The sequence below is a fragment of the Rutidosis leptorrhynchoides genome, chromosome 6 (genome assembly GCF_046630445.1).
Source record: "Rutidosis leptorrhynchoides isolate AG116_Rl617_1_P2 chromosome 6, CSIRO_AGI_Rlap_v1, whole genome shotgun sequence".
Lineage (NCBI taxonomy): Eukaryota > Viridiplantae > Streptophyta > Magnoliopsida > Asterales > Asteraceae > Rutidosis > Rutidosis leptorrhynchoides.
In genome coordinates, this window is record NC_092338.1 from 282828196 (window position 1) to 282846321 (window position 18126).

General features: G+C 29.2%; 1 protein-coding gene across 1 annotated transcript; it reads left to right on the forward strand.

Annotated features, from left to right (window-relative positions):
* The first annotated feature begins 5045 nt into the window (after window positions 1–5045).
* LOC139854517 (protein FAR1-RELATED SEQUENCE 5-like) lies at window positions 5046–7549 on the forward strand. The gene is made up of 6 exons (XM_071843818.1): window positions 5046–5104; window positions 5218–5446; window positions 5691–5897; window positions 6187–6732; window positions 6902–7264; window positions 7316–7549. The coding sequence occupies exons 1-6, from the start codon at window positions 5046–5048 to the stop codon at window positions 7547–7549; spliced, it is 1638 nt and encodes a 545-aa protein (XP_071699919.1).
* The last annotated feature ends 10577 nt before the right edge of the window (window positions 7550–18126 follow it).

The window sequence follows — 18126 nt, forward strand, 5'->3', positions numbered from 1 at the left end:
TTGGCGCTACCGGATCGTGGTTCACAGAACATTTTATAGTGCTACCAGCTCGTTGTTCACATTTTGATGCTACCGGCTCGTGGTTCACACCTCATTTTATAGTGCTACCGGCTTGTGGTTCACACTTTAATGCTACCGGCTCGTGGTGTTCGCATCAACCCAAATACCAAGATGTTACTGGCTCGTGGTTCACATCATGACACTCGTCACATACATGTTATGGTACTACCGGCTCATTGGTTCATACCATAACATTCACAAATAAATGCGCCATATACATGTACGTATATTTATTCCACTCACCTTGTATCCAAAATGAAGATAAGCTAATAAGCTCTTCAAATGTCAGTGAAATCACCTATTACATTAACATAAAATCAACACTTATCTAAATGGAACTCACAACCCGCCCAAATAGACAAACTCAAAGGAGGACCACAAGCTCGGGGCTCGACGAAAGAGAAAGTCTCGATCCAAATGTTCACCCTTTGCTCCCACAACGCCAATCATAGGCCTAACTCACCAATAATCACTAAAACTAGTGACCATGGCATTCAATCACCCAACTACACACCACTAGGTCATTCAAAACTCGTTTGACCTATTTCAAGGTCAACACACCCAATTGGGTCATCCACAACCCAAATAACACCCATTCACCCAAACACAAGGTGTGCTAGTAATTTAACTAACCATTTAAGATCCATAAACACCAATTATCACTTTAAAACCCTAGGTTAGACATTCTTGGGTTCTTTTGACCCAATCACACCCAATACCCCCAAATTACCAACGAATGGGTTTTATGTTCACCTTTACCCAACCCCTAGCCCTTAAATAAATCAAAGTACAGAAAATCAAGGTTAGGACTTACCACCACAATCAAAATGTAGCTAGCAACTAGATGAACAACTTTAATACCCGAGCTTAAACCCGAAACAAGCTTCTTCTTCCTTTGAATGAACTTTCTCACACTAGAACCCTCCTCTCTCTCTAGAATTGAAGTGGAAGGAAAAAGGTGGTTGAAAATGGAGTAATGACACTCTTAGATCTGATCATGTGGCCTTAAACTCGTCCCACATGTGAAAATACCAAAATGCCCCCAAAAAGTGGAGAAAATACGAAATGAGCTTTCAGCCACTTCTGCGCGCCGCGCAGCCAGATGCGCCGTGCATTTCTATAGACACGAATCCAGACAGCATTTAAAATATATACACGCTATGTACAAAACGGTTTTCGGGTTTTACAAAACCCTAAACTCTAAACCGTTCGTGTTAAAAATTCAATCTAAACCCTAAACCTAATTTCTAAACCATAGTTTCTAAAACCTAATTTCTAGCCCCTTAAAAAAGACTTAATAATTACATATGATGCATGTTATCATTTATTTCTTTGAGCGTTTTCCCGTCAAAATAATAACATTTATCACAAATTGTCTTTTTTAATTGTTTATATTTTCATGTGATGTTGATATTTGAAAAAAAATTAAAAAAACGAAAATAATTTACTTCCCCTTCACCCACATCCCCCTAAAAAGTGTTTCTCTCTTGATTAAAATTATATATATATATATATATATATATATATATATATATATATATATATATATATATATATATATATAAACAATCTTAAATAACTTATAACCACAATCAACAAAAACTTTTTGATATATATATATATATATATATATATATATATATATATATATATATATATATATATATATATATATATATATATATATATATATATATATATAAGGTTGCAAAATTCGCTATTCGGGGATTAATCGGTCGGGATTTTGAAAGGATTAATCGATAATTCGGGGATTAATCAGAGATTAATCGGATTGTACTGTATATATTTAAATATTAAATTTTAAAAATTATATGTGTAACTATAGAAAAAAACCATAAATATAAAGAAATTTTTTAACAGAATTATCTAAAATTGTTCATTTTGCTTCAAAACTATAAAAATATAGTTTTAATTCATGTTAAAATGTGAACCATTTTTTACTTTAACTGCCTTTGATTATCAAATTCGATTTTGATCCATCAATTGACGTTGACCGTTTAATTAAACGAATTTTTGAAAATCGAAACGGACTACTCCTAAAAATGATTAATCGATGAGTAATCGGGTTTTTTACAACATTGAATATATATATATATATAATCAAGAGGGAAGCATTTTTTTCAAGCATCAAGATCACATGAAAATATGAATATTTAAAAAACACTTTGTGATAAATGTTATTATTTTGGTGGTAAAACGCTCGAAGAAAAAAATGAAAACATTAAATGCATTGAATGTTTTGATTCTGAGTTTTTTTTAAGGGGTTAGAAATTAGGGTTTAGAAATTAGAATTTAGAAATTAGGGGTTAAAAATTAAGGTTTAGCTTTTAGGGTTTAGAAATTAGGGTTTTGAGTTTAGAAATTAGGGTTTAGGGTTTAGAAATTAGGGTTTAGATTGAATATTTAAACAAGAACGGTTTAGAGTTTAGGGTTTAGGGTTTTAGGTTTAGGGACTAAACCCAAAACACTAAACCCTAAACTCTAAATCGGGCTAAATTTAAAAAAAAACACGTCACACAAGATGAAAACCAAACGATACAAAAAAACTCAGAATTAAAACATTCAATGCATTGAATGTTTTCATTTTTTTCTTCGAGCGTTTTACCGTCAAAATAGTAATATTCGTCACAAAGTGTCTTTTTTAAATGTTCATATTTTTACCTAATTTTAATGTCTGAAATTTTTTTTGAAAAAAACTAAAATTTTAAAAAAAAAAATTTGCTTCCCCCTACTTCCCCCAAAAAAGTGGACCCATATATATATATATATATATATATATATATATATATATATATATATATATATATATATATATATATATATATATATATATATATATATATATATATATATATATATATATATATATATATAGGGCTGCGATCCAGCATTAAGATGTATGTCCAGCGATAAGGGAATAAGCAGCTCTACGTCGTCGATCTTGTCATCCTTCTCTCATCGCCGCCGTTCTTCCTTCTTCCCTTATTTTATTTTACGTTCAAGGTAATTTACATAGGTAAGGGTATTTGTGTCTTTTCCTTTTTATATTTTTATTTTTTGTTTTATTTTTTTAAATTACTGATCAGTTAATTCAATTTTCAGTTTTTTTTTTATTCATTATTCGTCGTCCTCTTCCTTCATATTGAATTAATTGTTTCATTGTCGTCATCCTTTAAATTATTGATCTTCAATCGATCATTTTATAGTTCATTCTCCATCGTCTACCTCAATTCATTCAATGGCTTCCTCATCCAATTATTCTGCAGTTGATTCAGTTTCTTCGATGAGTATTAATCATCCTGTATTTCCTAATGTTTCTGGAGTCAATATCGCTGATTCATATGGTAAGTTTGATAATTATTTAAATTTCATATGTTACTCTTTTATTTTTCTTTTTATACTATCATTCATTCAATGTATGTTACTGTTTTATTCTCAATTTTATAGAATCCAATACTGTTTACATCAATATATTATCATACATTATATGTATGTTATTTTTTAATGCCTATACAATATGTGTTTTATCTTTACATGTTATCATACATCAGATGCATTTTACTGTAATACAATATTGTTTTCATCAATATATAAACATACATCATATGTATGTTATTGTTTAATACCTATATATTATTTGATTATCTTTTAGATATTATCATACATCAGATGCATTTTACTGTAATACAATATTGTTTTTATCATTATATTAACATACGTCATATGTATGTTATTTGTTTAATACATATACATTATTTTGATTTATCGTTAGTTGTTATCATACATAAGATGCATTTTACTGTAATACAATACTGTTTTTATTATTATATTAACAGACGTCATATGTGTGTTATTTGTTTAATTCGTATTCATAATTTATGTTATCTTTCTTAGATGTTATCATACATCAGACGCATTTTACTTTTCGATCCAAAACTTTTGTTACTTTTTTCATGTTCTCGTGTTACTTATTATCGTACATCACATGTATGTTAATATTTTTTATTGTTCTTACTTATGTTTTTTTCTTTACATATGTTCTGAATGCTTCCCCTGTTATTGATGAATATAATCATATACTGAGTTCAGTTGAGCATCGAACTTCAAATGGTTCTAGGTTATGGTTTCCAGTAGTTCCTTATGCATTAAAGGCTGTTGTTGATTCTGTTTATCCTTCTTATGATCATTGCTTGCATTTTTATGATAGCTATGTTGAATTTGCTGGATTTGATGTCAAGAAAGCTTTATTTAATAGGTTGGCTGATGGTACTATCAATTACGTTGTGTTCAGGTGTATCAGGTCGGGTGTTCCTAAAAGATTAGCTGTTGATACTCTTGTTAATGAACCCTGTGTTGTTTCTAATCATGTTGATATATCGAATTCAAGTGTTATTTATAATCATGCGGAGGCTGTGAATAATAAATCGAAATGCCAATCTAGGAAAGGTAAAGAAGTTGATGATAATCAGGTTAATGATGAAAATTCTTCGAATAAACCTCCTAAATTTGCTAACCGTAGGTCTTCAACAATTAAGTGTGGTTGTGAGGTTAGTCTAAGGTGTAAATATGAAAATGGTAAGATATTCATTTTCAAGTTTTTTGAGGGGAACAATCATAAGCTTGTTTCTGAAGCTAATAAGAATTCGCTAAACAAGAAGAGAAAGATGCAGTATTTTGATATGAACTTTATTCAGGATCTATTTATAAAGTCTAATATTGGCCCTATGCTTGCTCATTATATTAACTGTGATATTAGTGGTGGTTATGGTATGGTTTGTCCTACTAATGTAGATTACAAAAATTTTAGGCGTGATTTGCTAAGGCATATTGGTGAAACTGATGCTTATATTGTCATTGAAAATCTGCTTAGGAAGAAGGAGGTTTTACCTGATTTTACTTGCGAGTATAGATGTGATGAAGCAGGTTGTTTAACTGGTGTTTTTTGGGCCGATCAGTAGTCTAAAATGAATTACAAAGAATTTGGTGACATTGTGTCATTTGATGCAATATATGGTACCAATAGGTATTTTTTTTATTTTGTTTTGTTTTTTATGTGAACTTGTTTTTTTTTTTTTAACAATCATTAGTTGTATGTTAGCTCTTAATGTTGTTTTTTTTATTGGTTTTTTTTTTCAGGTACAATATGAGATTTGTTCCTATCACTGGTATTGATAATCACAAGAAGCTTGTTATTTTTGGTGCTGCATTGCTATCGCGTGAAACTATTGATTCGTACAAATGGTTTATTGACTATTTTTTAACAACTTTCTCTAATGAACCTGGTTTGGTTACTACTGATCACGACCCTGCAGTGTTGGAAGCGGTGGCTGAGAAGTTTAAAACTGCAAAACTAGGGATGAGCACGGTACGGAACCGGTACCGAACCGTACCAGAACTGAAAAGTACCGGTAGCGAATTTACCCAATTTCGAATACCGGTACCGTACCATTTTTCCAATACCGGTACCGGTTCGGTAACGGTAATTTTCGGTATTATACCGTTTGTCCCGAATTTACATTTTTTCGATTTTTACATGTATTTAATACGGTTTAAATATGTTTTTTTTTGTTTTTTTGGTACCGTACCGAAAAATACCGATACCGAATTAGACCAATACCGAATGGTACCGTACCGAAAAATACCGATACCGAATTAGCTTAAAATCAAGGACCGGAACCGATACCGAATCCCGATTAGTACCGATTTTCGGTACCGGTACGGTACCGGTTTGGTTTTGGGAAATCGAGAAATCTGCTCATCCCTATGCAAAACACAGATTATGTATGTGGCACATCAGTCAGAAGTTAAAGGATAAGGTAACTTAATTTTTTTTTTTTTATCATTCATTTTGATGCATTTTAATTTTATTTGCTTAAAGAACATGTAACTTTTTATGTATATTTATTTTATTTTTATTTTTTTTATCATTCATCTCTTGTTTTTTATATTTTCTTAAATGAAATGGTAACTTTTCATTCATTTTTTTTTATCATTCATGTGTTGTATTTTAATATCTATTTATTTTTCAACACCAAGTTATTTTGTTTTTGTTAATATTCATATGATGTATCTTAATATTTTTGTTTTGTTACATGTGTTTTTCAGGTTGGTTATGTTTTGTATAATAATAAAGTTTTCCGCAAACGTATGAATTACATATTTTGGAACAAAGAAATGTCTGTATCATCTTTTGAAAGATATTGGAAGTCGTTAATTGAAGATTTTGAGTTAGATGGTGCAAAGTGGTTTGACGATATGTATGCAATCAAGGAGATGTGGATTCCTTGCTTTTTTAGAGATGTACCAATGAATGGCTTAATGCGAACATCCTCATTATCTGAAAGTGAGAATTCGTTTTTCTCTAGATGCAAAAATAAGCATTCAAATTTAGTTGATTTCTTTTCTAGATTTGATGCTGCCATGGTTAAGCATCGTCATAACACCAGATTGATAGATTCTCAAATAGAAAGCAGATCTATTAAGTGTAGAACTGTTAAGTCGATTGAGCTTCAAGCAAGAGACGTGTACACTCCTACCTTTTTTTTGTTAGTTCAAGATGAAATTTTTCAATATGATAAAACGTGTTCTCAAATAAGTTGTGTTGCTGATGGTGATGATGAACTTAAGAAGATTTGTGAAGTTCTAGGAAAAGTTCATTCCTCCTCATAAGAAAATGATTTACAAGTTAGTTTTTTCATTTTTTTTTCTATTTGTTTCTGTTATTTATGTCCCTTTTTTAAAATGAAGTTTTGATGCTTTTTTTTGTGTTACTTTTTGCTTTTTTGCTTTTCCTCATATATGTTTTTTTTTATTTCCTCAGATTTATCTTCATTCTGTATCTGGTGAAGCACATTCTCCGTGGCTGTTGTTCAACCGTGAAGGCCGTTTGTGTCGTCACATATTTCATGTTTATGAAATTAATGACATTTTTGAAATTCCTAAACAACACATATTGAAGAGGTGGACTAAAGATGCATATGAATCTTTGAATGTTATTTTTGCTGGTGTTAATTACCATTCTGATGCCTACATGATTACCAAACATCTTTTCAATACTTTTAGGAGAGTTTTTTCTAATTGTAAGAATGACAAAGAAATACTCCAGCTTTTTAGTAATAAGTTTGATGGCTTTGTTAAAGAATTTGCACCTTCCATCCCTGACCAACATTCTTCAGTTACAAAGGTTCAATAAATTGAGAATATTTTGGGATTTTTAAAGCCAAGTAATGTAAAGGTTCGTGCTCCAGTTGTCGTTTCAAACAAAGGTCAACACAGCAGTAAAAGGTATAAAAGTGCTCGAGAAGAGGCTGCAAGTAAATCGTCTGTAAATATGAGAAAGTGTCATCGTTGTAAAGGGATTGGTCATAATGTTCGTACTTGCACTGCAGACCTTGATTCAGAGTTTACTGATTCTGAGGATGATGACGAAGATGTTTATTCAGACAAAGGCGAAGACAATGATCATTAAGCACATTTTTTTTACGTTATATGAGTTTAATATGTTGATGATTAAAGAACTATTTTGTTTTTACTTAGACTTTGAGTTTTATCAATAATTTTGAATATTTTTTATATCATTCAGTTTAATACATAGTAACGTTCTTTTTTTAAGTAATTTTTTTTTGGTTTTATTAGTGATATGTTGTAATATATATACTATTTTCTCCAGATTTTTCTATAAATGTTTTTGTTATAGTTAACGTACAATAACATACATCACATGCATTTATATCATATATATATATATATATATATATATATATATATATATATATATATATATATATATATATATATATATATATATATATATATATATATATATATATATATGTATGTATGTATGTATGCATTTTTGTGTGTAAAAATCCATTTGTCACGTGCAATTTACATTAATAAACATCATATGTATCTTAATATGTTTTTTAACTAATGATTATTTTTAAAATATTTACATTACAATAACATACATTACATGCATTGTATTTTTTTTTTTTAATATGTATCTTACATCATATGTATCTTAATATTTTTTTTAACCAATAATGATTTTTAAAAATTTGCATTTTTGTTTATCTATCAAACAAATTTTTATATAACACTTCCAACATTCATACATCACGTATGTTTTATACTACTTGTTTTATAAATTTCAACTTTTTTCATGTATCAGGTACATTTACATACATTAATACTATTTGTTTCAGATTATATGAATCACAAAACATTGTTTCCTCTTACATCAATTCATTCCTTCTTAAAACAGTCAAATTTTCATTTTTGAGGCCTTGGTTATCCCTTCTTTTAGCTTCTGCATCTTTGTTTTTTCATCATGATTTTTTTCGTACTCTTTTCTTCTCGCATCCAACTCAGGCCAATATGTATTTTCTGTATCGCTCAATATCTTCACTCCGTACTTTACTCGCAGTTCATTTAAACACCTAATCTGCATTTCCTCGTCTGTTGGTAGCTCACTGTTCCATGGATATTCACCTTTGTATGTTTCCATGTGACGCATTAAGAAAACCCCACAGTCAACCTTATTGTCATTTGTTCTCCAGGCCATTTGTAGCTCGATTGTAATACCTGATCCAATCTTTTCAGCTGCTTTCTTGTTACCTTTCTTTTCTAGATATCCTTTCAATATGGTCACCTAAGTCCACATTGACGTATTAGTTATATAGGTTTTACAATATGTACTTACATAAATAGTACTTAAAAATCTTTTTGGAACATTTCCATATTTTGTCTTCAAGTTTTCTTTTTTTGCTGAATTGTTGATAATCTCCAGAACACCAGTGTTAAGATTGAAGCACAACAGGTAAAAGTGATTCGATTTGCATACTGGGAACATTACCTGCAATTTAACATTTCAGTATGTTTTTATAATACAAATAAGAAGCACTTGTATATATTTTTATATATATAACATATACCGTACTTGTTTCATTTCTTACCAGATCATGTCCTGTCATATTCTCATTCAGTTTTCTGCCCTTCAGATAATCCTCCACATTTGTGTTGAAATCATCTTTATGTATGTTGAGTATTCTGTTATGTTTCAGATAATTGGGTGCCTATATTTTTAGGAATTATGTTAGATAGCATTCAGTTTTCTTTTTCATCAATAAATTTTTTATGTATATGTTCAATTTATTAATTTTTCTTACCACTATACATGTTAGCATGAACAATCGTTTTTTGGTGTTTGTCCCAGCATGTATCTCTTGCCTGTTTAGAATTCCTGCCCATACGTCTATCATAATTGCTTCCACGTAACTTGGTGCATTAAGCTTGCTATTACTTCATCTGTTATCATCTCTCCATTGTTGTTATAGTAAACAAACGACCTGTAAATTGTATATAATATACTATAATATGATATTTGTTGTCTAATAATAGATAAATATGTTATGATTTATTCATCAAATTACCCTTCTTTTTCTCCAAAGCTCATGAAGTATCTTGCAACAGTTAACATTCCCTTCTCAATATTTTTTGTGATTTCAACCTCTCTTTTATTAAAAGGCAATCTGTATACAGCTGGTAATCATATTGTTCTTTTTTCTCTTTTTTCTCCTTTATTTTCTTCATCTTCTCTTTTCCCTTCTTTAATAACTCCTTCTTCTCCAATTTTTTCTCCTGCTCTGCTTATATTTGTATCTATTGCACCTGAAAATAAACTATCATTCTTCAGATCTCCCAAAATATTTGCAATCACTTCGTTTGTATTTTCTTCATCATCATCAATTGTTTTATCATTAAAATCTTCATCCATCTGAGTCTCAGTTTCAACATTCACACTTTTTTCTTTCTCAACCTTTTCAACCAAATTTTTTGCTTTCTCAGTATCCATTCCAATCATGTCTATTGACTCTCCTAAAACATTTGCTATTCCTTCTTTTGTTGCTGCTTTTTCTTCATCACCACTTGTTTTTTGAAACAAACTGTCCACTACTTCACTATTCAATGGCACATTCACACTTATTACTGTATGCTGTTGTTCAACTATTGTTTGCATTTTTTCATTAAAATCTTTTATAATTTCTGTCTCCATTTCCGCATTCACACTTCTTTCTTTCTGATTTTTTTCAACCAAATTTTCTTCTTTCTCAGTTTCTATTTCAACTATCCTTATTGACTCTTTAGAAACATTTTCCATCACTTCTTCTCGTGATGCTTCTTCTTCTTCTTCATCACAACTTTTATCTTGCATTTCATCATTCTCCGTTCCAGCACCCACACCATGATTTCCCATTTCCACACTCACATTCTTTTTCGTCTCCTCTGTTTCTAATGAATCTTCCACTCCATTTGTATTCATTCCAATATTCACATCCTGTTTTGTGTTGTTTCCTTGTCTCATTCTTTCATTTAAATTTAAATCTCCCTCAATTCTAACACTTACCTCATCATTTGTCTTTTAAAATATAATCTCTTGTTCATTTTTATCCAATTCCATATTCACTTTCTGTACATTTTCCTCCTTTTCATTCAAATTTTCAACTACCACATCCTCCATTGTAACATTCATCTCATCAGTTTTCTTTTCTTTCACACTTTTGACAATATGACTCTCCATTTCCACATTCATATTGTTTGTCATCTCCTTTTTTTTCAAACAAACCTCCCATTTCATTAGTATTCATTTCAACATTCACATCTTTTTTCTTGTTGTTTTCTTCTGTCAGTCTTTCATTTAAATCTTCCTCAATCCCAACACTTACCTCATCATTTGGCTTATCCAATTCCATATTCACTTTCTGTCCAGTTTCCTCCTTTTCACTCAAATTTTCGACTACAACATCTTCCATTGTAACATTCACCTCATCAGTTTGCTTTTTGTTCACACTTTTAACAATATGACTATCCATTTCATATTCACATTGTTTGTCATCTCCTCTTTTTCAAACAAACCTTCCACTCCATCTGTATCCATTTCAACATTCACATGTTCTCCCTCATTCTCTCTCACGGTGTTTACTCTGTTTATTCCTTCAATCTCATAATCTAAATTGAATTCTACTCCAGAATATTCTTTGTAGCTATTACATCTTCCTTTAGTTACAATAAAATGCAAAGGAGTCCTTTCCTCAGACGATGTTGAATTCATACCTTCAATATACTTTGAAGTTTTTTTGAAACTTCTTTAGTCTTCATGTTATCTGGATATTTGATCAAACCTTCTTTAACTTTCTTAAGATACTTTTCCACATCTTCATATCCTCCATCAATCTCTTTCTCACAATGCTGCAAACATACATGTCATTTTTTTATAGTTTTGATGAAGTTTTTTTTACATGCATTTGATTTTGTATGATACCACCACTTGAATAGAACAAGCTAAAATTCATATATTTTTTAATATACATTAGATGCATGTTTAAATTTATGAGAATTAATGTTAACATACATTCAAATAATGTTATCAGTTAACATACATCACATGTGTTATTAGTTAACATACATCAAATGAATGTTATCAGTTAACATACATACAATCAATGTTATCAGTTAATAGACATTACATGTGTTATTAGTTAACATACATCAAATAAATGTTATCAGTTAACATACATCCAATTAATGTTATCAATTACCATATATCTATTTGAATGTTATTAGTTAACATACATCCAATCAATGTAATTATTTAACATACATCCAATCAATGTTATTATTTTAACAGACATATAATGAATGTTATTAGGTAACATACATCCATTTGATTGTATACAACAAGCTAAAATTCGAATGCATTTGTTGCATGTTTAAAATTATACGTATGCATGTTAACATATATCCAATGAATGTTATCAGTTTACATACATCAAATGAATGTTATCAATTAATATACATAAAATCAATGTTATCATTTAATAGACATTACACGTGTTATTAGTTAACATACATCAAATAAATGTTATCATTTAACATACATCCAATTAATGTTATCAATTACCATATATCTATTTGAATGTTATTAGTTAACATACATCCAATCAATGTAATTATTTAACATACATCCAATCAATGTTAATATTTTAACATACATGTAATGTATGTTATTAGGTAACATACTTCCATTTGATTATATACAACAAGCTAAAATTCGAATGCATTTGATGCATGTTTAAAAGTATACTTATGCATGTTAACATATATCCAATGAATGTTATCAGTTTACATACATCAAATGAATTTTATCAGTTAACAAACATACAATCAATGTTATCAACTAACATACATCTAATTTATGTTATAAGTTAACATACATTCAAATATTGTTATCGTTTAACATCAAGCTTGTTTGACTATCACAAATACTACAAAGTTTTTGATTTTTTATTATAAATAATTTTTATTTTTTACCTCTTCTTTTTCTTGCTTTCCTTCCTCCTCAACATTTGTGTATTTGATCATCAAAACCTATACATAAAGCAGTATGTGTTATTATTTTTTCATCTTTGTTTAGAATAAATCATCATTATCAGTGCTTACCTCTTCAATTTCTGGTAATCTGTCTTCTTCATCATTATTTACGTTCTTTTCAGTAGTCACTTCAACATTACCAAATCAAAGCTTCATTTCTTTCTATTCTCTTTGCTTCAATAGAGTTGTTGTCCATTTGTTGATTGTCAAGCCTTTATCTGGGACGTACATGGTCCCAATAGTTGTTGATTCCACATAGTGCATTTGTGATTTAAACATTTGTTAGTTTTATATAACGTAATTTTTACATCTGTAATTTGTATTTGTATGAATAGATTGTTATGCTATTTATTCTTTAAACTTATAATTAAAGCAGATATATTTCAGAACAAACATTTGCCCTTTTTGTACTTCTTCATAGATTCTTTCAAACTTTCCAGCATATATTCACACCAATTGAGTTCTTTTATCTGTTTTTTCATTTACAATGTTACTCAGAAAGTTTTGATTGACATTCCCGTTTTTATGTTCTTGAATCATTATCGAACTGAACAACACTAAGAAATCCAATATAAACTCCCATCATGATTCATTTGACTCTTTTATCTTTTCGGCTACATGCTTTGATCTAATCCCTTCGATTGTATATTATTTTCTCCATTTTTGAGTCATTTCGTCCCCCTTGTTTGCCTTTTCACTAGTGTCCCATCGGAACACCAAATAGCCTGTGTAAACTATTTTGTGTTACACTTATAGATCCATTCGGCAACACAATTTGGCTTTGTTCATAGTCTAATTTCTTCAAACAGAAATATGCTAGTGCTGTAGGTATTTCACAGAATTCCATTTGTAGAATTTGTCTAAAACCAATCTTCTTTACAATTTTTTCTGCTCTTCATTCATCACTTTAATGGTTTCGTATAATGATTTGGGAGACATTCTTGTTTCTAAGGCATCTTTTTTTTTTTAGTTCTCGATGGTTCACAAGTGCTTTTTTCTTTTCTTCTATTTCCACTTTTCTTTTCTTTTTAGTTTTTTGTTTTCTACTGTTCTTTTCATTGATTTGCACTGCTCCTTTTTATCCAATGATTCACCTGAAATGTATATTTTTAATATTTTTCATTTCCATATTTCAAAATTTATAAAGCTTATATTATTTTTATACCTTTCTCCTTTCTTCCCCTTTTCACATATTTTATTCGTCTACTAGATCTCGTAGGCTTTCTTTTACCTTTATCGTTCGTAACATTGTCGGAATCAGACACATACTCTTCTTCTACATTCACATTACTGTCTGTGTTTATTATGAAATGAATATTGAATCATTAGTAATTGTCAGTTTATCTTATTCACAATTCTAAAGATGAAACAATCTATTTTGATAAAACTATTTTGTATGTCTTACCTTTTTCATTCAAGTTGTATGTTGTTTTCTCTGCACTCTTTCCATGTTGCTCGTTTACGAATGCTTCTTCTTGAGTTTTATTCCCAGATGATAGATTCTCTCTATCTATTTCTACAGCAATGCTCGATGATCCCAATGTATCTATCAATGTATCTTTTACATTATTAGTTGTATCATAAATAGTAGTAATGCATCTATATTCCTGTGTTTTTTTTTTTGTTACTTGGAGTCATGTATAAGTATTAGAAATGATATCACAACCAATTTTTTTTCAACTTTGTTGTATTATCATACATTTGATGTTTTATAAAAGAAACTTCGATTTATTTTTTAGACAAGCTGACTCTGTATATATTATCTATACTACAAAATAATATAATAGAACAAAAGAAATACTATAATACATCATATGCACGATAACAAACCTATATATCTGATTAAAAAAAAATTATATGAAACATACAGTAGATGAATGATAACAAAAAATACATCATTATATAAATGCATCATCATATTAACATACAGTAGATGAATGATAACTCATATGTTTTTTTATATATAGATTATGTATACTACAAAACAATATAATAGAATAGAAGAAATTAATATAATATATCATATGCACGATAACAAAACTACAAATCTGAAGAAAAAAAACATATAAACATACTGTAGATGAACGATAACAAAAAATACATCATCATATAAATGAAACATCATATTAACATACAGTAGATGAATCATAACAAAATTATAGATGTGTTTATTGACCTTTGCGCTTCAATACAATCTTCAGGCTTCCTGGTCCTGTTTTGTTTTAAGTTTGTATATGAAACGTTAATCAATATTTTTCAGAATATTAAAAAAAAGGACGATCATAATGAATTTGTGTTTTATAAGTTCACCTTTTCGTTCCATCCTGCTGCTCTTTTTTTCTGTAAATTTTGTATGGAGTTTTTCTCTGAGTTCGTAATTAGGGTTCGTTCAAATATGAGAGCGATGATTGTGTGTATTTTTCTGAAACTTTGAGTGATGTGTGTGAGTGTATTCTTATTTTTTGGGGATTTTTTTGATCATATTTTGAATTTTTTACTTTATTTACTGAGTATAAGTTTTTTATTTGCGGTTACTTTTTTTGCGTGCAGGTATTACTTTGCGGTTATCTTTACTATTTTCTTTTTTACAATTTTTTATGTTATCTATTCATTTTACTGTATTATAATTTTTTTTTTCGTTAAATGATATCAATGTTTTAAAAACTTCTTTTATTCAGGTTTTTTTTAATTTAATATATTTTTTTTAGATCGCTGGTTTTTAACATATATTTTATATAGCTTATCAATGTGCTGGAATCGAAGTTAAAACTCTGATAAATTTTAATGAATATATTATACATTTGATGTTTCATATATTCATTCTTATATGTTCATATTATTTTATTTTATTTTATAATTCTTAACAGAATTTTATTTTATAAATCTGTATATGCATAACATAATATTAATATTCATTCTAACAAAAAGATTAAAAAATAATATTCATACTAGGTGAAACTTCATTCATACAACTTTAGTCATTAAACCTTGACATCTGACATTAAAATTTCCACAAAACAAAAAATAACTTCTATCAAAAAACAACAATCTTCATATTCAAAAACCTCTAGCAGGTCCAAACACCTGGTCCATACATTCCTCAGAAATTTTCTGGTATGTTATGTATTCTTCTTTTCCGTTTTCTTCCAAATTTTATTCATTTCTTCAATGTTCTTATTTGCTTTTTTAACATAATGGTTAATGAAATCTTGATCTACTTTACTGTTTGCAAAGTATTGGTTTTCTTAGATGGTTGGTGGTGGTGGAGAGATACTTGAATCCATTTGTTATTTTTGTTTTTGTTTGTTTTTAGTTTTTGATGTTTAAAACTGAAATGTACAAATTGTTATTTTATTTTTTAATAAAATTTAAAATACATTTAATGCATTTTATGTGACGTTTTTTTGACAGTTCATTATGATCTGATTTTTCAGTCTATAGCCACCCTATCAGATTTTTTTAGATTTCTTGTTTATTGGAATAGTAACAAAATAGTAACAAAATATTTTTTGTAATCATTGCAACTCACATAAAAAAGATATTATAATTAAATTTTAATTTTAATTAAACGCAAGTAAAAATAACACAAACATAGATTCATTCATTCATTAAAATTTCACAAGTACAAAAGATAAAACCCATAATAAGAAAAAATTCAACATAAGAACATTCAAAAAGATTATACATGAATACATTTATGCATACTTATCATAGTAGTTCTTGTGAACATTAAGCATGTTCATTATTTCTTTAGTTTCATCCTCCAGTTGTTTGTAATTTCACAAAGCACTTGGTGTTTCATTTTTTCCCTATTTACAACTCCAACATATTTTTACATATTTTCGTATTCTGGATGTCGTTTGGTTACTTCTGGAGTTTCGAATATTTCAATTTTAGGAGATGGTGGTGGTAGATTTGGTGATTGTGGTGGTGTTTTTCTTTTGTTTGATTTTGAGGGTTTTGATGTTGAAGCAGACATTTTTCTCTTTTATTATTTTTTGTAGAGTTTTTACTTTTTTGAGAGAGAGAGAGAGATACGGATAGAATGAATGAATTGTATCCTTTATTATATAGAAGGAAGGAAGGCTTCTAGGTTGTTCTTTTTTTGGGATTATTTTTTTATTTTTTTAATATTTTCTAATATAAATACTATGTATTCATATATATATAACGTTGGAAAACGTGTATACAAAAAAATTTAAAAATAAAAATAAAATTTATAACCATTGATAATTTTAAAAACGAACATATATTTCATAGCATTATCCCTCAAGAAAGACAAGCTTTTAGTTGCGATTGTTCTATTTACAAGTGATATTCGTATAAATAATAAAAGGTGAAGACAAAAGATAGATTCGACGAATTGAAGACGCAAACGACCAAAAAGCTCAAAAGTACAAAAGACAATCAAAGAGGTTCCAATTATTGATAAGAAACGTCTCAAAATTACAAGAGTACAAGATTCAAAACGCAAAGTACAAGATATTAAATTTTACGCAAGGACGTTTGAAAATCCGGAATCGGGACCAGAGTCAACTCTCAACGCTCGACGCAACGGACTAAAAATTACAAGTCAACTATGCACATGAATATAATATAATATATAATTAATTCTTAAAATTAATATATATATATTATATTATATTATAAAACCGTCGGCATAAAAAAACAAAGACTTTTGAGCCTCCCCAGCTGGCCATGCGATCGCATGGCCTTGAAGGGCAAAGCTCATGCGATCGCATGAGCCCTTTTTCTAAGCCTGTCCTATAAAGTTCGCGAGTTTTGGACGCAAAAACACACATCTTTTTCTTCTCCTCATTCAACGTATAATATTTATATTTATATTATAATTTTAATTTTAATTTATAATAATAAGGGTGTGTTAGCGAATGTTGTAAGGGTGTAAGTTGAAATTCTGTCCGTGTAACGCTACGCTATTTTTAATCATTGTAAGTTATGTTCAACCTTTTTAATTTAATGTCTCGTAGCTAAGTTATTATTATGCTTATTTAAGACGAAGTAATCATGATGTTGGGCTAATTACTAAAATTGGGTAATTGGGCTTTGTACCATAATTGGGGTTTGGACAAAAGAACGACACTTGTGGAAATTAGACTATGGGCTATTAATGGGCTTTATATTTGTTTAACTAAATGATAGTTTGTTAATTTTAATATAAAGATTTACAATTGAACGTCCCTATAAATAACCATATACACTCGATCGGACACGATGGGCGGGGTATTTATATGTACGAATAATCGTTCATTTAACCGGACACGAGAATGGATTAATAGCCACTAGAATTATTAATACAGGGGTGAAATTATGTACAAGGACACTTGGCATAATTGATAACAAAGTATTAAAACCTTGGGTTACACTCAGTCGACATCCTGGTGTAATTATTAAACAAAGTATTAAAATCTTGTTACAGTTTAAGTCCCCAATTAGTTGGAATATTTAACTTCGGGTATAAGGATAATTTGACGAGGACACTCGCACTTTATATTTATGACTGATGGACTGTTATGGACAAAAACCAGATGGACATATTAAATAATCCAGGACAAAGGACAATTAACCCATGGGCATAAAACTAAAATCAACACG

Bases quoted from the DNA above. Each gene is read 5' to 3' on its own strand.
- LOC139854517 (XM_071843818.1), top strand. From the start codon at position 5,046: ATGAATTACAAAGAATTTGGTGACATTGTGTCATTTGATGCAATATAT. The intron at 5,105-5,217 runs GTATTTTTTTTA...TTTTTTTTTCAG, and splicing joins GCAATATATGGTACCAATAG to GTACAATATGAGATTTGTTC. The intron at 5,898-6,186 runs GTAACTTAATTT...TGTGTTTTTCAG, and splicing joins GTCAGAAGTTAAAGGATAAG to GTTGGTTATGTTTTGTATAA.